We start from the raw sequence: 22,212 nt of genomic DNA, 5'->3' as shown, positions 1-22,212 counted from the left end.
AAATGTCTAACTGCAGTTAAAGTCAGACATCCTGCTGATTTGATTCAGAAGGGGACTTTTTTGTCAGACGGCTCACGGGTCAGGTATACATCCGCACTAAAACATCAAGGTAAAAGTCAACATAGCTTGCATAGAATAGACCCAGCTCCCAACCCAACTTTGAGAATAGATAAACAACGTTATTTTTTTATCGCACGGTAAAGTCTCGAGTTAACGCCGATAACGGCCCACCACTAATATAAACACACATATTTCATTTAAAAAATTTATATATCATCCTTTACATTTATATGAATATATAATTGAAATGTTAGAATGTACGTTAATACCATGTTCATTATATTGTAATGTATTAAAAATGTAAATTGCACTTGTTTAAAAAGATCACTTTGTATAATGTTTTATTAGTATAATATGTGATTTGTATAATATTTTAATTATATTTTATTTTCATAAGCTTGTGTTTGTGTTTCAGATAAAGCTGTTGAACTGCTAGTCTCTTGTTTAAGCAGTAGCTCATCAGATATCCGCAACATAGGAGCTTCTGCACTTTGGGCTTTGTTGCACAACAATCAGAAGGTAATATCTGTTCTTTTACATTTGCACTTGCATTTACATTGTCTTTTTTTCTAGAACTTTACTTTTTTTTTTTTTTTACTAGAATCACATTAGTATTCATGATCATTTTTATGAACTCAAATTGCATGCGAGTCACACGTGTGAAAATCCATCTCACTCTTTATCTTCCCAACCTGCGTTTCTCTTCATCCACAGGCAAAAGCCACTTTGAAGTGTCCTTCCATCAGACTGAAAGTTGAAGAGGCATTCGTGTCCGCAAGGAAAGGTGAGAATATATTCAGTTTGATCAGAGCGGAGCCTCTCAATTCTACTCTCAAATGCTGCTCCAGCCTTTAATACTGTACATCAGCAACTATGTTGAGTGTAATTATTTACACAGCAAGTAGTTACTTAATTAAATTACTTATCCACTGGAAAAATTATTTAATTGATTACGTTTCAGTTTTAGGTAAATTAATTGCAGTTACTTATAATAGATTTGACTTAAATATGGTACATAAATTCAACAGTTCTATATACAGGGTGTCTGCAAAAAGTCGTATAATGTCTTAAATTCTAAAGGCCTTTAAAGATTTAAATTCACTAGCTATGTTTAATTCAAAAACGCTAATTAACTTTGTGCAAAACTGGAATACCGCATAAAAGATGTACAAATAAAGCAGCAATTCCATCTAAAAAGAGTCAAAAAGAACAAAATCATCACTTCCTGATTAGCTGGCGCCAAATATCAACAGTAAAAACGGAATTTGCTGCGGTAGGAGAAGCTGCGTCAATCTTTTCATTATTTAATAAATGACTTGCGCCTTAGAAGACACTGCCAACACGCAATGAACATGTGGTGACGTTTGAAGGCATGAAATGCGGAGCACAGACGCTCTTGATTCTGGAGGTAATTGATATTATAATAACACTAATACTGAAACAGTCTAAAATTTCATTCTTAAATGTCTTAAAGGGGTCTTAAAAAGTCTTAAATGTGACCTGATGAAACCTGCAGAAACCCTGTATATATAAAAAGTCAGATAAGCAGAAAAAAAAAAAAAAATATATATATATATATATATATATATATATATATATATATATATATATATATATATATATATATATATAATTTTTTTTTTTTTTTTCCATTTAAAAAAAAATATTATTTTTAAAATAATTTTTCAGAACTTAATTGAGAAATTAAGTGCTGGTAATACCTACAGAGTAATTGTATACATCTATTATTTGTTAGATATTTTGCATAATTAATTTTTTTAACAAAAAAGGTTTTATTTGTCTGACAATTACACATTTAAGAAACAAATGAAGCTTTAATATATATTAGTATTAATCCTTAAATGCTTCAATAGCCAGCCATACTGTAATGAAAAAGCTCACTCCTTTCTTTATCCACATTATCCATCTTATTGTAACCCAGCATTTTTTACAGTGTATTGAGTAAGTTACTGTTCAGACACAGTAGTTAGAAAACAATTTAAATACAATATAATAATTTTTAAGTAACTTTAAACACTGCTCAGACACAAGATTTGAGCTAATGGTCTGTCTGTCTGTTGTTTTCATACAGATGAAGAGCAGAGCAATGACAAAGCTGTGAACATCTATCATCTGAAGTGCCTCCGAAATCTTTCCAACATTTTCAACTCATAAGTGCCTGATAAAAGTCCCCTAATAATGTGAACTTTGTTTTGTAAAATATGTATTATTCTTTATTCAGCTGTTTCTAGAAAATCAATAAATGAGCTGCTTTTACAGTAGACGCCTCTCTTTTCTCGGATTATGTGTCACTGGGTAATGAAACCACAATAATATTTATTTCATTATCTTTTGGGGGGTTTGTACTTCATGGATGAATTATAAGGTCAATATTTTTTTTTTCTTTTGCTTTCTATTATGATTGATTGTTCTCAAAGGGAATTTCCGAGATTTGGTTTCAGGTCCTACTTGAGATTTCGTTCTTTTCTCTCTGTGTGTTTGTGTGTGTGTAGTTGTGTGAACTTAACACCTCCTCTCTAGCAGTGTTTAAGCGCTGGATGAGGAGCTGATTGCAGACTCTTGCAGCTGAACACAGAAAGTGCCTGTGGTCGTGCGAGTCTCCGTCAATGCTGTATTCATTCTGTCTCAGAGGAGCAAGATGGTGGCTGTACAAAAGGATTACTGGTACTTCTTGGTACTCGTGATGTTGCTCTGTTTTCTGAAAGGTATGTTTTTTAGCAGAGGTACAAAACATTGGGCGGATTTTGTAAACGTTATAAGCAATTGTTTACCTTTGGTCATTTTCTATAAACAGTTGAAGGCAAAATGGTTAGCACTCCTTTGAAATTGGAATTATCTTTTTCAAATATTTCCCTATTGATGTTTAACGGTGAGACAAACACAATTTTTAAATAATTTGTATAAGAATTCATTTTAAATAGTTATTTTTTGTTTTGTCATAGCCATAATGACATAATATTTCACTAGTAATACTCTACAGTGAGATATATATATGAGACATGCAAAACCTGCCAAACTAAAATCTAGAAGAGAAATATTATAGGAAATACTGTGAACATGTCCTTGCTCTGTTAAATATCACTTGGGATAAATAAAAAAAAAGGCCAACAATATGTCTGATTAAAATTTTGACACTAATTTTGCCTTCAACTAAAAAAAGAAAATTCTGTAAAAGATAATTTAGTTTGGACTTATAGTTATATGTTTGAGTAAAGCACAATTTTAGTTATATCTTTCATCCTTACAGTACTGATGAAGTTTCATCCAGATTTAAAATAAAAATTGTTTAATTTTCAAAGGTTATTGCATAAAAAAGGTGGTATTTCTTTTAGATAGATGATTTTTATGATTTTTTTAAATAGCATAATACCAAGGTTTTATACCGTGTTATATCAACAAACATTGTCGAATAAATTGTTATTTATTTAAAATTTAAAGGTCTTTATATTAATAAATCAAATATTCTTTTTCATAGCTATTTTTATAATTATTTACCCTTTATTTTACCAGAAAATAAGACATGATGTGAGGATTTGTGGTAATGTTTTTACATGTGGTTGCTGGTTGGATTGCTGTTGTTGGATTAGTGTGCAGATTACATTTAAGAGATTCCTTTGCTGTGATTTTAAATGAAAAACATTATACGTAGAGATGGAAAAGTGCAAAACAACAGTGATTGTTGGCTGGAGAGCATTGTATTTATGCATATACGACTTCACAACATATTTAACAAGGGCTTACTTAATTAAAAGAGACCTTGAGGTCTATGTTATATTAATTTCACACAATTAAACACTGACATTGTTATATTTATTTAAAAATTTGAAGAAAGAAAAACAAGACCTTTACATAATAAAGCAATTATTTACAGAAACTTAAACTCCAGGACCTAAATCCTGAGAAACCTTGCCTTTTCATAGCTGTTTTTATAATGATTTTACCCTTCATTTTATCAGAAAATAAGACATGATGTGAGGATTTGTGGTAACAAATCAATTATTTTTACGTGTGGTCGCTGGTTGGATTACTGTTGTTGGATTACTGTTGTTGGATTAGTTTACAGTGCAGATTGCATTTAAGAGATTGTTTTGCTGTGACTTGCCAAACATTGTACGTTGAGATGGAGAAGTGCAAAACAAAAGTGATTGTTGGCTGAGGATCATTCTATTTATTCACATATGACTTCACAAAATATTTAACAAGGGCTTACCTAATTAAAATAGAAATTGAGGAACATGATTTATTAATTTTACACAAATAAACGCTGACTGTTATAATTATATGAAATTTTAAAGATAGACAAATCAGACCTTTATATAATAAGCAAATATAAACATTTAAACGTGAACACCAAGGCCTAAATCCTGAGAAGCCTTGCCTTTTTATAGTTGTTTTTATTATCATTTTACCCTTTATTTTACCTGGAAATAAGACATGATGTGAGGATTTGTGGTAACACTGAAAGTACAGTAGCTTTCATTTTTACTTGTGGTTGTTGGTTGCATTGCTGTTGGGTTAGTTTACATGGCAGCGTATATTAAGGAGATTGTTTTGCTCACTGAAAAAAATCCAGCTTACAAATTGTAAACTCAATTTAAAATTGTAAGTTACACTCCCAAAAAAACAAATATATATATATATATTTTTTTTTTGCTTGTTCAAAATACTTAATTTAAATGAGAGGAAACAACACAATTCTTGAGATTTCATTGGGACAAGTTATTTTTTTATGTTCAATTCACGTAAATTTGTTAAGTTAACTTAATTGATTTCTGTTGGGTCGATATGAATGAATTATGTGCAACCTTGCATTTTTTACAGTGTAGGTGGACATATTTTTTAGCTCAGAGTTGAATTTACTCATAAAAATTATACAACTTTAGAACTGTTTAATCAGTGAAAGGAGACTTTGAATTTTGATTTCTTCACTTCAAAACGTTAATTAAAAGTTGAGTTAACTGAAAATTTTAAAGCAGCAAAGAATATTTGAGTTTATCAAGCTGCAGTGGTTGAAGTTGTGCCAAATTATTCAGTAAGATATACTTGACTTTAACCAGCCTTTTCAGTCAACATAAAAAATATTTATTTGGCACAGCTTATACCACGGGCGAAGCAGTAGGTAGTGCTGTCGCCTCACAGCAAGAAGGTCGCTGGTTCGAGCCTCGGCTCAGTTGGCGTTTCTGCGTGGAGTTTGCATGTTCTCCCTGCGTTTGCATGGGTTTCCTCCTGGTGCTCCGGTTTCCCCCACAGTCCAAAGACATGCGGTACAGGTGAATTGGGTAGGCTAAATTGTCCATAGTCTGAGTGTGTGGATGTTTCCCAGAGAGTAAAAACTTGCTGGATAAGTTAGCGGTTCATTCCGCTGTGGCGACCAAAGATTAATAAAGGGACTAAGCAAGAAAATGAATGAATGAATGAACTTCAACCACTGAAGTTTAAACTTAACTTTTTATTTTTTTACAATGCAGCTGTAACTTTAAACCTCAAACAAGTGTTTAGATGGAGAAGTGCAAAACAACAGTGATTGGTTGCTGGAGATCATTGCATTTATTTACATATGATTTCACAGAATATTTAACAAGGGCTTACTGTATTGAAAAATAGACTGAAGACAATTATACATTATTTTTACACAATTAAACACACAAAAGTAAAATAAATGTTTAAAAACTAATTTAATACTAACTTAATGCTAAAAATTCAACTTCACTATTCAAAATCACAAATAAATTAACTTTTAAAACTCAGTAACACTTATATAAACCGAATATGAATATTTGAATATTTTTAAAGTCTTAAAATGTAATAAATCTCAAAAGCTAAATTTTAGGCCTTAAAAATTCAGAAATTTATTGAAATATTGTTTTTTAGGTCTTAAATATATTGTTTTTTTTTACAGGTGTCAATTTTCCTTTGTTTACATATAGCTACCCAATCAGGCCATTGAAACCCATAAAATCACCAACAATCATTATCATTAACACTTTTAACTTTTTGTTTAAAAATAACATTTAATTACTTTCCTTACAGTTACATTTGCTTAAAAGTTCTCCATTTATTTACTGCTGAGGATACTGAGCTGACCTAGATTTTTTATTATAAAATTATTATTATTGTAGACAGAAGTAATTTACAGCTATGTTGTGTTCTATTCTTGGTAAGACGTATAGGGTTTGTGAATGGATATATTCAGATTACCATTTTTGTATTATTAAATGTAGAAAATTTTAATCATTTTTTGATAGGGCTAGTGAAAATCTTTTTAACTGAGATATTCGAAAATAATCCTTAGCATTAAGCCCTGTATAAGCCTAAAAGTTCATTCATAATGATCTTAAAAAGTCTTATAACTTGGTGAAACCTGCAGAAACCCTGATGTGAGTATTTCACCAAATTACAACTCATATTATTGTCATTTTTAATCAAGCAAATGTATTCTTGGTGGTCATAATTGACTAAAACTGTACAAATTCAATACTTAGCAACAGTAGAGTGCTTGTAAACTATTTAATTAACTTATTTGTAAATAAAACATCTTTCATTTTAAAATCCAGTGATGGAGTCAGAAGGTTTACAAACTCTGATGTTGTTTACCAATGTCTTTTCCACTTAAAATGATGATGATTTCTTTCATTCAATAAGTGTCTGTTTCTATCCATGTCTTATTCCCCACACTTGTGCGATGCTCTACTAGGCTCAGTTCAGATGAAAGCTCCAGAATCATCAGTCGTCCTGCAGGAGGGAATGATCCTGGACTGCTTGTGCCCATGGACTGGCCAGCTCATTATGGTCTCCTGGACTAAAACACCTTTTGCAAAACCTATAGCCGTTTATCACCCTCAGTATGGCACTAACTTTGGGTCGTCTTATGAGGGAAGAGTGGAGTTTCTGAAGAGCACTGCAATGGATGGTAGCATCTCCATAATGAACGTGACTGAAGGCGACATCGGCCAGTATCACTGCTCTCTGCAGACTTATCCTCAGGGTTCATGGACCAAGGACACCTTTGTCCAAAAAGCAGGTAAATGGAGAAACTATTTTTAGCAATTTTTAGTGTTTCAATTCTTTAAAGGGAAATTTCAACCCGAAAATAATAATAAAAAAAATTGACTCACTGTTTATTGTTTCTCAAGTAGTTCCAAACCTTTATTAGTTTAGTTCTTGTGTTGAGTACTAAAGAAGATGTTTTGAAGAATTTGTAAAACCTTTTACAATTGGAAAAGCAAATACTATGCAAGTCAATGGTTACCAATTTCCAACATTTCTTAAATTATCTTCTTTTGTGTTCAGTAGAAGAAATAAAGTCAAACAGGTTTGGAACAGGTAAAGGGAGAGTAAAGGATGACAGAATGTTCAGTTTTGGGTGAACTTTCCCTTTAATAGTACTGTTGAAGAATAATTAATCCAAGATAAACCCAAAAATATATTTATAGTGGCAAGTATATATGCCAAGTCAGATATTTTACCATTTTTAAGCCACTATGAAATTTGGAATAGTAAATAATTGATTTATATGCATAAATAATATTTTTAATTTCTATATTTAAGTGAAAATTATATGTGTGTGAGTATTTTACTAGTATTTGTCTGTATTTTATTACACAGTAAGCAAGAAAACAAGTCTTTGATTATGTAATGAGCATTTAATAATAAACCACAAAATTATTGTTTCCTCTGATTGTTAAGATTACAAATAACTTTTCTTTCCTTCTATAATGAACAGAAAAAAACATAAAGAAAAAGGTTTAAAGACAAACCTGTTTTGAGCTCTAGAGCTGTTATTTTATTGGATATCCTTTTGTTGATATACTGGATATCCCATGTGTTTGCAGTAATTCAATTTTAAATGGTCATATTTCATGGCAGAATGAATGTAGATAAATTACATTACCCATTATGCAGAAAATCTTACCATCTTAATTATTAAACTCTATCCACTCATATGAAGCACCTCAATTTATGGAATTTGGTTGGTCTCCCAGTATTTGTGTGTGTATATATTGTGTCTATTCCATTAACATATTCAGCAATTTTAAATAGCTTTTTCATTTTTCCATTTTTAAGTTAATTGTGTCATTAGCGATTCTTCATGGGATCTTCCTTCGTTAAAGTAGTTTAAAACACTTATGTTTTGTACATACAGTGTAATATATTTTTAGTTCAAATTTTATTTGAATAAGTGTTAGGACTTAACTTAGGATCCATAGGTGTTTCAGTTATCTTTATTGGTTTGATGTCTTTGTTAAACAGACTGCAATAGCAGTTTAAAAAAAAAAGAAGAAGAAGAAAGAAAAGTCTTTAAATATCTAATAAACATTGCATTTTATCAACTCTGTGAACTTTGGTAAATTAAAATAGGACATAAAAAGGCCAACATGATATCTACACACACAGAAGTCTGCACATTTTTAGCCTATTGAGTCTATTTATTTACTTGTGTAAATGTGTGTAAAATTGTATTTATTCTGTTTTTAAATTAATTTCACTAATATTATTGTAATATAATAATGTTTATATAATTTATTTACAATACAATTAGTTTTTTTGTAGATATATATTAATATTTATATAAACATTTATTATTTTTTAAGATTTTAGTTATGATAATCCTTGAATAATTCCACATAAATCCACTGATTTTTATCACAAAATCCTCTGCAGAATTTGATTTAAGATGTTCAAATTGTTTTTGTGTGTTTTATTTAATGCAAAATACAGTCTCTGTATAATAAATAATCTGTATAAGATAGACAGATAAATAGATAGCTTGATAAGAAATTTTTACAGTATGTCTGATAATGTTTTCTCTTCTTCAGAAAGTCTTATTTGTTTTATTTCGGTTAGAATAAAAGCAGTTTTGAAAATTCAAAAGTCAAAATTATTAGCCTCTTTAAACTATATAGTTTTTGATAGTCTACAGAACAAACTATCATTATACAATAACTTGCCTAATTACCCTAACTAGCCTAATTAACCTTGTTTTAAATGTCACTTTAAGCTGTATAGGAATGTCTTGAAAATAAATCAGTTATTAGAAATGAGTTATTAAAACTATTATGTTTAGAAATGTGTTGAAAAAACTTTTAATAATTCTCACTATACATACAGTAGATAGATAGATAGATAGATAGATAGATAGATAGATAGATAGATAGATAGATAGATAGATAGATAGATAGATAGATAGATAGATAGGTAGATAGATAGGTAGATAGATAGGTAGATAGATAGGTAGATAGATGGATAGATGGATGGATGGATGGATGGATGGATGGATGGATGGATGGATGGATAGATAGATAGATGTGAAGTGTTTGTATAAATGATCTACAATACATACCATAATACTAATTATAACAGTGTGAAGCATTTAGGTTAACAATGCAATAGTCATAGATCTTGTATAGCATGACTTTGTTTTTCTTCTTTTGTTTTCTGTTTTAGCAATCACCACCTCCACCTCCATCTCTATCCAGGCGGACACTAAGTTGGTAGTTGCAGAGAACAACAACCTGACCATTATGTGTGACCTTGTCCACGATGGTAAGATTTACCAAGTCAGCATAGAGAAGCTGGACACTGAGGAGGGCAACAGCAATATTATAGCCACATGTGAGATGCTGGAGGACGGTGTGGAGCTGAGAAACTTCAGCAACAGAGGGCTACTGAACTGCAGTGAGGATATGGAGGTCAGTCTACATCTCACCAACATCATTAAAGAAGATGGAGGACTGTACCGCTGCAACTTCAGCACAAATAATGGTATCCAGTCCACTACAGTCCTGCTGACAACTGTACCTGCTCAAGGTGCGACAAACTTTAAACCATCTGTTTAATCATTTTGCAACTTTTTAGTCCACAATTTTAGATTCAGATAGATTCAGCTTGTTCTGTTTCTGTATTTGAGCTTCCAAAGGACATGACACAAAGAGAGAAGTGCTTACAGTTTCATTTTTAATTATGTTGCAGAGAATTATAAAAAAGATATAGCTCTAGCATTTGACAAAGGACAGCTTCTAGAATCTCTCCCAGTCTAGTGCTGGATTCTGCTAATAACTCCTCAAAGAAGGAGCAGGTCCAACCATAATAGACGAAGCTGTGGATTTGAGCCACAACCTGTAGGTATTTTTATTTGTTAAAATTGATCTATTACATACATAGTTTATTGCGTTACTGGTATGTTGTAACAAGGACTTAAACAAAGGTGTAAACTATGGGAAATACTTTTGTCACCGTTAACAGTTTAGCTACAAATTCATATTTATCTGTCAAACCCTTGTAAACACCCACAATCTTCAGCAGTGCTGCAGTGTCTCTCTGCTTTCCCTGCGTTACATATCTCAAATAACAAACTTGTAAAAGATATGTGAAGGATCAGCTGTGTCCTCTTAATTTTCTGTCTGATTCAGACTCAAACTGATGTGGCTAACCGCTAAACTGATTGGCAGTATTTACACAGCAGAAGCACAGCACATGCTATTAGGTCGCATTTACACTGCACTGTTCAAGTGACTCAATTCCGATTTTTTTTCTCCCATGTGGCACAGATCAGATATGGCCCATGTATGTGTAAGCAGGAACAAATCACATGGATTCTGATTTACTTAAATCAGATTCAGGCCTTGTTCATATGTGGAAATTTATCCAAAATGAATCGGATCTGTGTTCTTGTGTCTGCAGTGTAAGCAGGTAGATCGGAATGGAGCGTAAATGCAGCCTTAGAGGCATGATGCTTTTCCTGGTGATGTGGTGACCAATAAGAGCATCTTGAGGGCAGGCTTTCAGAGGAAATGACAGTCATTTTCATGTTAGCTGAGTAGCTGCAAAAAATCAAAGTAAGATGTATGAAAAAATTATGTGATTTTTTTTATTTATTTATTTATTTTTTAACAAATGAATAATAAGCACTGTAGGTTGCATCTTATGAACACAACCAAACCACACTCTGGAGCACCCCTTTATGAAAGAAACAAGAAAATTACAAATTATGCACCAGTTTTTTTACTGGCTTACTCCCTTACCATCGACCAAAACTGTATTATTATTCAAATTAATGTATTTAAGGTTATAATTTATTGAATAGTACAATTTTATAAATTTTATTATTTGTTAATAAATAAATAAACAAATAAATAAACAAACATTGTGCATTCTATTTAAAAAGATTAACCCTTTTACAAATATGTTTTTTTTTTTTTTTTTTTTTTTTTTTTTACAATATAGTCCAGATTTAGTAAGCAACTATAAAAAGTTTTCCAGACAGAATTTTGATGAAGTTTAGCCATGGAAGGTTACTAAACTTAAATATTGCAAATAATTAATTTTATATTGTTAAAAAAATACTGACATGAATGCTAAATATAAGTTTATTCACTTTCCATGGTGTAATCATCAAAATTCTTTGACATAGAGAATTATAAATCAAAAGTCCATAGGGAAAGCATATGAGTTCCTCATTTTGACCTTTCTTGACTGACTTTTAAATGTAAAGTCAAAGTCGTTAACATTTGTTGAAACTTCACAGACAAAACATGGTTGATTTGTTTTTTTAAATAGTTGTTTTGGTGTATTTGTTTTCTATAGGTTACCACAGTGAAATCCTGTGAGCAGCTATTTTTATACAACAATAATTTATTAGTATGGTGTAGGGCCTTCTTTTACACCAATTCAGCATCAATTCAACTTGAGAATGACATACAAGTAGGGATTCTCCAATCAATCGGCTGGACATCAGTATTAGCTGATAATCACATTTTATGATAAGATTGGCACTCGCCAATCTGGCCAATCTCATGAACCCATCGCAGGCGTTTTGAAATCATGAAGTCAAGAGTGAATTAGCAAGAGATTGGAATGGCCTTGCATGTATTTAGGCCTTTTTACTTATATAAAATGGCTATTTTTATCATTATTTTCTGTAAAGCTGCTTCTGACCATGACATGTCCACACTAAATGGTTATAAGAGACATATTTAAGGGATTATGTGGAACATCCTTCGTTTATTCTCTTAGTAGTAGAGATCTAAGTAGAGATCTTCACTCAAGTGTCATACTTGGGAAAATGTGCTTAATGCATTAGAAAGCTTGAAGCATCGGAATCAGTACTCTGTATCGGCCGATCACCATGACAAGGAATTGGGGCTCGGTATTATCTGCGAAAAATTCTTATCGCAGCATCCCTGCTTACAAGTTCTGCAAAGTGACTGCAGGAATTTTGAGTCGTTCATCTTGCAGAAGATTAGCCAGCTTATTATGCTGTTGGAGTAAAACTTTTTTTCATATGTTCTTCCAAAACATCCCATAGTGGCTCAGTGGCCCTCGTGGTTGTATAGGCCATGCCACACATCATCCTGATACATGGCATCTCTTTCTGGGTATAAGGTTTGGACCATTTGGTCGTCCTTGGCAGTGATTTGCCTATCTATTACAAGTATTGTGTTTAGGGAGTGCCATGATATTGCAGCTCAAACAATCTCTGAACCACCCCATGCTTTAATCTGGGCATGCAGCAGTCTGGGTGGTACACTTCATTGGGGCTTCCCTACACCATAACTCCTCCGGATGTGGGAAAGACAGTAAAGGTGGACTGATCAGAGACCAATACATGTTTCACACTGTCCACAGCCCGAGATATGTGCTGCTTGCACCATTGAAATCGACATTTAGCATTGAACCTAAACGTTTGTCTATAGCCGCTTGGCCATGTATTATTCCTGTGGAGGTCCATAGTTTTGGTGGGAATGAGAGTTTAGATCCACATTTAATTCTTTGATTCTAAATCTTGTTTGTCACAGGGGGCATGCATGAAATGTTCCCGAAGGAAAGTGAAAGTGCCAAACTGCACTTAAGGCCGAAAAATTAAAAAGGAAACACCCAAAATTACATGAAACTCCAGAGGAAATGTAAATAGCGCAGTGATGCAATGACTTTAATTGAATGGTAATATGTGCTATAACATGTAAAACAGGATCATGAAAGGAGCATTCAAAATGCAGCTTATGTAACCACCTTAATCATATTATTGTCTTATTCAGATTAAGGCAAATAATTCCATTACTGATGTCCATGTGAACATAGTCAGTGTCTTCTTTTGAACTCTGATATGCCTCTTTGTGTTGTATTTGTGTCAGTATTTTATGTAGGGCTGTGATGTTGCTCTGCTAACTCAACCTTCACACTCTGCTTTTTATGGTGAAATGTGTAATCTATCAGTGAAGATTAGCCACTGGTCTGTGCAAACATCTTCATAAATTCTCCAACACTATATTGCCCTGTGTTTTAGTTTCTTCGCAGGGGCACCTTTTATCATTTTGGAAGGGCACTTTCTATCCAAGACTAAAAAGGGCATGTGCACTGCACAGGTTGAGCTCTATGTGTGCACGTGTGCCTGCTCTAATCTAGTTTTTAATGGCAGATCGCACTCTAGGAAAGTTTTTAACAGCTGACAGTGCTCTATGACAGTTTTTAGCAGCAGATGGCGCTTTAGGTTGGTTTTAACAGCTGATAGCTCTCTAGGCTCTAGGCTACATTTTAACAGCAGATGGCACTCTAGGCTAGCTTTTAGAGTCATATAAGTTGCATTTTGTCACAAGATTAATGAAACATCTCACTATGATTGCTCTTGTAATTAACTTTAACCTTTCCTATCTTTAGTATTGATTATTTTAAGTTCAAGTGGTATTTGTAATTTGTAATTGGATGCAAGCAGAATTTGGCTGTAAAACATACATCACCATCTGCTGCTAAAAAACTAACCTGGGAATTGGACCTGTAGTGTTTATTATTTACTTTGGTCAAATTTGCCATTAAATATTAAAGTTTTTTGGCTCTGTTGGCCTTCCAAACAACGTTCTTCCACACTACACTTTTTTGATCAAAATATTAATGTACCTTGCGTAAATGAAATGTCTGTGTTTATCTCTTATTTTCAGATTTCCCAGGTCTTCATCATATGCTGTATGTGTATATTGGAGGAGGGGTGATTGGTGTTGTTGCTCTGATGACTTTGTTGCTGACGTGGTTGAACAGGTTTGTGTCAGTAAATTCTACAAGTCTTTCTTTTAAAGGGGACCCATGATGCCCCTTTTTACAAGATGTAAAATAAGTCTTTAATAATGTCTCTAGAGTATGTTTGTTTAGTTTCAGCTCAAAATACCCGACAAATATTTTTTTTAGAACTGGCCCATTTAGGTTTGATCTAAATTTTATTGTTTTGGTGACTGTCACTTTAAATTCAAATGAGATCATTTTTGCATTCTAAAACTCAACATTTATAATGCCTCTTAGGCGCTGACAGTAAGGGCAGGTAAAAAAAAAAAAACCTAATGGTGGACGGCTTCTTCTCACTCAGGGCTGTTTATGCCAATAAGGTAGAGGTTGTCACTAAGGCTACACTGCTCACACTGCAGCCAAAAGTGGCCCAAATCAAATTTTTTTTTGTCCACATGTGACTCAGGTTATGATAGTGTGAACAGCCCAAACTGCATGGAATCTGATCTTTCCAGGTCAGATCTGTGCCACTTTCATTTGTAATCAGGGCCGGCGCGCCCATAGAGGTGACCTAGGCGGCCGCCTAGGGCGGCAGTATAGAGAGGGCGGCGTCCGCAACACCCCCCTTAGCGTCCTCAGTTAAGTCCGCAACACCTCCCTCACCACCCGCGTCCTCAGATATATTCGCGCATAGGCGACAGAATAGAGAGAGCAGTGTCAGCAACACTTCCATCAGCACCTGCGCGTCCTCAGTTATATCCGCGCATAGGGCGGCAGAATAGAGGTCCGCGACACCTCACTTCATTTTCATAACCGGTCACTTTCGTTTTCACATTGGGGTTGAGGGCGGCATGATCATCCTCTGGCTAGAGCGGCAGTTCAGCTTGCTCCGGCCCTGTTTGTAGTCTTAAATCAGCCACAGATCTGATGTTTTGCAATGCGATCACAGTGTAAACGGTTATGTCGGATTTCATGTGACTTTTACATAATCTTTGAGCGGCATGCGTCATCATTCTTATTATATCCGTGTGGATAATGAACGTTGCATACATAAATGACACACACGCTGGCTTGACTGCTCTCCGTTTTACTTCGCTCTTTTAGATAACAACTACAACCGGGGATTTTTCGGTAAACATCACAATGCATTCTGGGTGCTGTAGTAAAATAATAATGCCTTGAAACATGCAACAATTCTCTGCTGCAGACATCATCTACTCCTCAGCAGCGTAGTAGAATAGCAGACATGGCGATTACTTTACTACAGAGAGTTGGTTGTTCATTTTGAAAAATATTTTGCAGGCCAAACTGATGCTTGTTAACGATTGGGGCATGGGTTGATCGCAAAGCTGAAGAGCATCGTGCGTGTTGCGGATAGGGGATCCGTGTGCAAAGGAGGGAGAACTTTTTTCCGAGAGAAAAAAAGGGCAGGTGCTCGAGCACCCATACCTCCCTTTTGTATGTGTTTATAAGGCAGGACAATGAAATAACTCTGCAAATGGAGATAAACCAACTCCGCCTTCACAGTTCAGTCTGCGGCTGCTCATTAATCCTTGATGAGTTTACTACACCGGTGGTCAAACAAACGCGCAGCGCGGTTGTCATAAATCACTCATGATCAGCGTTTTCAATCACAAGTGACTTATTTTAGATTTCAAATGGCAAAAAACACATTAGTAGTAGCACAACAATCATTTACAGTTCATGAAATACACCACGGTTGTCTGTGAAAAGGGTAATAATCATAAAAGCATGATCTGAAAACGTGCTTACTTCATACAGTATCACGTGTGCATGATTAGACATTTTGTGCTGTCCGTATCTGTACTTTTAAGCATGCGGGTCAGTTTAGGACCATTATCTTTTTACACTGCAAATCTGGCCACATTTATAAGTGCAATGTGAACAGCCATGCAAAAAAATCAGATCTGACCACTAAGCCTGGCAGTGTGAATGTAGCCTAATAGGCAGGACTTCCCCCATCTGATAACATTTACAAAGGGAGAATGTCAATCAAAGAGTTTCTTCAGAATGTTTTTCAAATTGTGATTAAAAAAATTATAATTAATGTTTATATGGAAATATTCACACTGTTTCCACAGACCTTAAACACCTATAAATGTGATTTTCACAGAGTAGGTTCCCTTTAGGGCTGTGCAATTAACTGAAATTGAATCAATCACAATTTGAACCGCTGTGATTAGCTAATCGCAAGAGGCTGTGATATGAAATATCTATGTATTATTTATTTTCCACGCCCAGAGCAAATGCGCGACTGCCATCTGTGTGTGATAATCTTACTAGCCAATTGAGTGAGCATCTTTCCTTCTGCCCAATCAGAATTGTGCAACCAAAAAGTGCAGACAATTGGAATAATGGCGTCTGCTGCTTCCGAAGCATTAATAGACTAATAATTTTAAAGAAAAATAGGACATCTGCAATATGGCAATATTTTGGTTTTGAAGTCAAAGACACCAAACAAAATCATCATTTTTAAGAGCTGTCCAAGAATTGTTGCCACTGCTTACAGGTTATTGAGCTGAAGCTTGACTACAAAGTTAAATTGCATTTCAAATCGCGATATCTGTCAGAAATATTGCAATTAGATATTTTCCCCAAATCGCGCAGCCTTAGTCCCCTTTAACTTGAAATACCTTTCATTGTCAACATTATTCCCTCTTAATGTAATCTCATGCAAAGCATGCTGGGAACTAAACACCTACTTACCAAGTAGTTGCACCAACAACATTTGTTCATGTTGCTCCAACAAATCAATTAGTTTAACACAGTTTTTGTTTAATTTTATTTAATTATATTATATATTTTTTTCATTTCAGTTGGTATTAACATAATAATAAATAAATAAACAATTGTAATAATAATAATAATAATATATTTTATTTATAATGTGCTTTTCTAAAACCCAAAGCGCTTACAAGAAAGTAAAAACAACAAAGCACAGTAAAACAATAAAAAAATACAGTAAAAAACACAGTAAGAATAAAAGATATCACAAAATAAAAACAGTCCTAAAAAGATGAGTTTTAAGTAGCTTCCTAAAACCGTCCAAAGAACCAGTATTACTAATGTTTGTGGGAAGAGCATTCCACAGTTTGGTGGCACGGAAAGAGAACGCCCTACCTCCCATTGTGCTGAGTGCAGTGAGGCTGAAACAGCGTAGGACCAGAAGCAGAACGTAGACCGCGAGAGGCAGATGAAATGGATATCAGGTCACAAATGTAACCTGGAGCAGAACCATGAACCGCTATAAATGTTAAAATCAATGTCTTAAAATCAATACGTGACTTGACGGGCAGCCAGTGAAGCTGTTGAAGTACAGGAGTGTTGTGAGACTGAGACAATTTGTGTGTCAACACACGTGCAGCAGAATTTTGGATGCTTTGTAAAATCTTGTGAGAATTAGCTGGTAACCCTCCGAACAGAGAATTGCAAAAATCCAAGCGAGACAGAATAAAAGCATGGACAAGTCTTTCAGCGTCAGGCCTCGAGAGGAAAGGACGTAAGCGGGCAATATTTTTATTTACATGTTTAAAAAGTCCAGGAGAAGATTACGCACCTGCGGAGATGGTGACAAGACCAACCCATCAACTGTTAACTCAAATTCACTATACCTCTTGATGTTAGAAGGAGTGCCAACCAATAAATTCTCTGTTTTTGAACTGTTTAGTTTAAGATAATAAACTGAATTGTGTGTTGTATTGTTCAAACTCATTTTAAACAAGTAGCTTGAACAAGCAGCAAAAAAAATAATAAACAGTGTATACTAGTACAGTCCACACTCAAAAAATGACTTTTGCTGCTTGTTCAAACTACTTATTTAAAGTGAGTTGAAAAAACACAATTTTTGTGTATTTTTTGGGACAACTAATTTGTTTTATGTTCAAACCACTTAAATTTGTAAAAAAAAAAAAAATCAAGTGAACTTAATCGATTTGTGACAATAGAAAGTAAGTTTTTACACTGTATATTTGGATTAAAGGTTGAGGAACACATCCACATTTCTCTCATCTTCCATTAGTTATGAATGTTTAGTGATCTCCCTGTTAACTGCGTATGAAAGCTGCTCTTCTCCAGATGTCCAGCACTCTTTTTGCCAGACAGTCAGTTTTCCACTTAGTGTGCAGTTTGTTAAGCGCTGGAGCGAGGTTATCTTTATACTGCAGGGTTTGCTCTCCTGCTCCTTTAGAAAATGATTCAGTGGCCTTTAATGTCCATCATGTGAGAATCCCTCAGCCAGTTTGTCAACTTTTTTTTCTTTTTTTTTTTTTTTTTGCAGGATGAAGAGGAAGAAAGAGGAGTACAGGATCAAACTGCACCCTGCCAAGAGACAGGTAAGTTTGAGCATTATTATTATAACATTATTTATCCTATTTCCATGTTTTGAGGAATGTGTGTATATATGTTAAATGCAATTTCTACAACATCTGGAACAATAATGAACAGTGAACACATACAGTGCTCAGCATTATTGAGTACACCGCATTTTGAATATATATATATATATATATATATATATATTTTTTATCCATTTCTCAGTGAATATAGCAAATGTATTTTGGCGCATTTAAATAAAACAGATTAATTAAACAGATATATTTATTAAAATAATGTTTTAGCCACAAACTATATTTAGAAATTGAAAGATAATGCAATTAAAAATAAAATTTAATTCAAGCAAAATATTAAAAAAAAAAAAGAAAAAAAATTACGGTGTACTAGTTTTGGATCGTTATAGTAAGTTATTTTTGCTAGATAATCTCCAGATTTGGCTCCAGTACTGACTAATTTAATGTATATGCAAAAATATAATATTGTATAGCTTCCTATTAAAAATAGAAATTTATAAGAGAGATTTGTGAAGGGTGTACTCCTATATGCTGAGCACTATATAATGACTAATAATCTATACTTATAATCATATAGATTTTTTATACAACAAGAATAATCAAATTATTGACTATATATTCATGATTTGGTACCATTAATAAAATGTAACATTTTAACATAATAACATTTGTTGCATAACTTTGTTACCCAGTATAAATCAAACAAAAATAACATTTTTCAAGTATAAAAATAATAAAAAAACAAATATGGCTAAAGTTATTAAAGTGTTTTGCAATAGTTTGTATATAATATTTATCCATCACTATTAAATATAGATCCTTTATACTTTATACACAATAGTAGTATATTAAAATAGTGTATTAAATAGATAACATATTATATAATTACTATATTAAATTATTTTATTATTACTTTATTACTACATAAAAATATTATTACATTGTATTTATAATAAATATATAGTATAATATAATATAATAATATTATATATACATATATATATAGTAATTTAATATAACTGTATTCAAACTTAAAGTAATAAGCATAAAATAATTGTGAATTATGAAAACATAAGCATAACGACCAGTGATTATTTAAATAAATAATGGCTTATTGGCTTATTCTCCTCCAGACTAATGCAATCTCTCATGTCAGATGTGTTCAAGCTTCATTCATTCATTCATTCATTCATTCATTCATTCATTCATTCATTCATTCATTCATTCATTCATTCTTTCATATTAACACTAAATGTCTTCTTTCTATAACAGCGTAACCCATATGACCAGAGCTGTGTGTATGACAGGATGAAAAAAGGCACCAGAACCCGAGCTAAAGATAAAGAAATATACATGAACTTTCAGATAGTGAGAGCTCACGCTAAACACAAACGATGACACTCTGCCATCCAGAGCACTAAAAAATAACTCAGAGAAAAGCAACATCACTGCCAGCAAATGCTTTTGCACCTGAATACTAATGCATGGATCAAGGGGAATAGTTGCTAATTATGCGGAAGATGAATGCATCTGTGTGCGTAATTTGTCATTTGATGAAGCACTACCACCATCATCCTCATCTTCATCATTGCATTAACCATTCAGGTCTGGCATGAGCTCACTTTACATGGCATTTCATTGCATAATGGTGCTGGATTTTGGCTGCTCTTGACCACATTGTGGCAAATGTGAAGTTTGTTTGACAGGTAATCATTTTAAAGAGCTTTTCTGCATTGTAGCACAGCCAAATATATAAATTAGTGCTGGGGAAAAGATTCATCGTGATTCATCGCATCCAAAATAAAAAGTTTGAGTTTATGTGATATATGTGTGTGTCTGTGTGTATTGTATTTATTATGTACGTATATGTAATACACACTCACATATTAGGAATACAAATTTTACAAAATAAAAAAATTACATATTTCAAATTTGTAAATATAGTGTGTATTATATATATATATATATATATATATATATATATATATATATATATATATATATATATATATATATATATATATATATATATATACATACATACATACACACACACACACACACATATATATACATATATATATATATATATATATATATATATATATATATATACACACACACACATATATATATATATATATATATATATATATATATAAACATTTAAGTAGTTTACATTTTCTCAAATATATGTATTTAATTGTATCTGTTTAAACTGTATAAAGTAAATATATGCAAAACAGACATACATTTATGATGTATATGTAATGCACACTCATACATAAAAATATTTACATATTTATTTTATATAAAATTTGTATATATATATATATATATATATATATATATATATATATATATATATATATATATATATATATATATATATATATATATACACTATAAATATACACGGTACACACACATATCTTATACAAACCTTTCTTTTGGGTGTGATTAATCATGATTGATCTTTGCCTGACGCTAAAATAAACCTATAAACAAGCTTTAGTTTGAGTGACTCAGATTGTCAGTGGATTGGCTTTTGAGTGGATGAATCTTCTCCAAATCACATCCTCAGGTTGAGTCTGGATGCTTTGTTTCTGCAGAAATGGAAATACCAGCCTGAAGAGTGAAAAACCCTGGAGATGAACCTTGGTGAACTGACAATGCTCAGCTTTCAGGCGCGATGTGATTTGCTTTGTGAGACGTGACAGTTTAGATGATTTAAGTTGCTTGAGGATGGAAGATTAAACATGGAAACAATGAATGAAACGAATCACATTTTTTGTTTACTCATCTGTCACTGATCTCACAAATCAATCTGTACAAATCAAAAATTAGGCCTGGTAGTCTAAAAAGAAAATATATGAGACTTTGTTATGCCTGAATAATGATGTGCCTCATAAACAAAATTAACAGACTGTTTGGTTTTCTTGTTTTCATATGCCGGTTTTAAAAGGGAAACACATTATTAGCCCTCCTGTGAATTTTTAATCCTTTTTCAAATATTTCCCAATTGTTGTTTAATGGAGAGATTTTATTTCAACACATTGTAGATTTAACAACTAATTTGCTTAGTTTCCTTTGTTAGTTTTTTCCTTAGTTTTTGCCCTGAATACAGTGCGTAATATTTTACTAGTTATTTTGCAAGATTATAGTATTCAGACAAAAAAAAAATGTAAAGGCTTAACTGGGTTCATTAGGTCAACTTGGTAAGTCATTGTATAACAGTGGTTTGTTCTGTAGCCAATAAAAACAAACCTCTTAATATATAAAAACATACAATGCATGCGGAAAGTATTCATAGCGCTTTACTTTTTCCACATTTTTTTTTTTTTTTATGTTACAGCCTTATTCCAAAATGGATTCAATTAATGTATTTCCTCAACAATCTACACACAATACCCCATAATGACAATCTGAAAAAAAGATTTGTTGAAATTGTTGCAAATTTATTAAAAACAAAAAACCTGAAAAATCACATATACAGAAGTATTCACTCCCTTTGCCGTGAAGCTCTAAGCTCAGGTACATTCTGTTTCCACTGATCGTTCTTGAGATGTTTCAGCAGCTTCATTGGAGTTCAGCTGTGGTAAATTCAGTTGATTGGACATGATTTGAAAGTTTTGACAGTGTAGGAATTGTCTGTAGACCGAAAGGCATCTGAAGGCGTCTCAGACCATAAAAAACAAAATTCTATGGTCTGATGGGACTAAAATTGAACTCTTTGGAGTGAATGCCAGGCGTTTTGATTGGAGAAAACCAGGCA

The 22,212-nt window shown here is 32.9% G+C and overlaps 2 protein-coding genes across 10 annotated transcripts in view; both read left to right on the top strand.

Annotated features, from left to right (window-relative positions):
- rttn (rotatin) overlaps positions 1–2,342 on the top strand; it is a 132,671-nt gene extending 130,329 nt beyond the window's left edge. For all 7 annotated transcript variants that reach the window (XR_012399357.1, XM_068217176.2, XM_068217175.2 and 4 more), the window contains exons 47-49: positions 476–579; positions 775–844; positions 2,153–2,342. Coding sequence is in view for 6 of the 7 variants with exons in the window: in XM_068217176.2 (XP_068073277.1) it covers positions 476–579; positions 775–844; positions 2,153–2,235 (257 nt within the window). In the remaining variant the exon portion in view is untranslated. The remainder of the gene's footprint in view (positions 1–475; positions 580–774; positions 845–2,152) is intronic.
- Positions 2,343–2,374: 32 nt separating this feature from the next.
- On the top strand, positions 2,375–21,364 carry cd226 (CD226 molecule). Of its 3 annotated transcripts, XR_012399219.1 has the most exons (7): positions 2,375–2,786; positions 6,776–7,102; positions 9,526–9,888; positions 14,013–14,109; positions 18,368–18,422; positions 19,710–20,143; positions 21,050–21,364. XR_012399219.1 is itself a non-coding variant. In XM_005162653.6 (6 exons), exons 1-6 carry the CDS (start codon positions 2,720–2,722, stop codon positions 21,074–21,076), a joined length of 936 nt encoding a protein of 311 aa, XP_005162710.1. In that variant the 5' UTR covers positions 2,570–2,719; the 3' UTR covers positions 21,077–21,364.
- The last annotated feature ends 848 nt before the right edge of the window (positions 21,365–22,212 follow it).

This window comes from Danio rerio, chromosome 24 (genome assembly GCF_049306965.1).
Source record: "Danio rerio strain Tuebingen ecotype United States chromosome 24, GRCz12tu, whole genome shotgun sequence".
Taxonomy (NCBI): Eukaryota; Metazoa; Chordata; class Actinopteri; order Cypriniformes; family Danionidae; genus Danio; species Danio rerio.
Note: the sequence above shows the minus strand (reverse complement) of the source record. Positions and strands in the feature narration are given on the sequence as shown.

Bases quoted from the DNA above. Each gene is read 5' to 3' on its own strand.
- cd226 (XM_005162653.6), top strand. From the start codon at position 2,720: ATGGTGGCTGTACAAAAGGATTACTGGTACTTCTTGGTACTCGTGATG. The intron at 9,889-14,012 runs GTGCGACAAACT...TCTTATTTTCAG, and splicing joins GACAACTGTACCTGCTCAAG to ATTTCCCAGGTCTTCATCAT. The intron at 14,110-18,367 runs GTTTGTGTCAGT...TTTTTTTTGCAG, and splicing joins TTGCTGACGTGGTTGAACAG to GATGAAGAGGAAGAAAGAGG.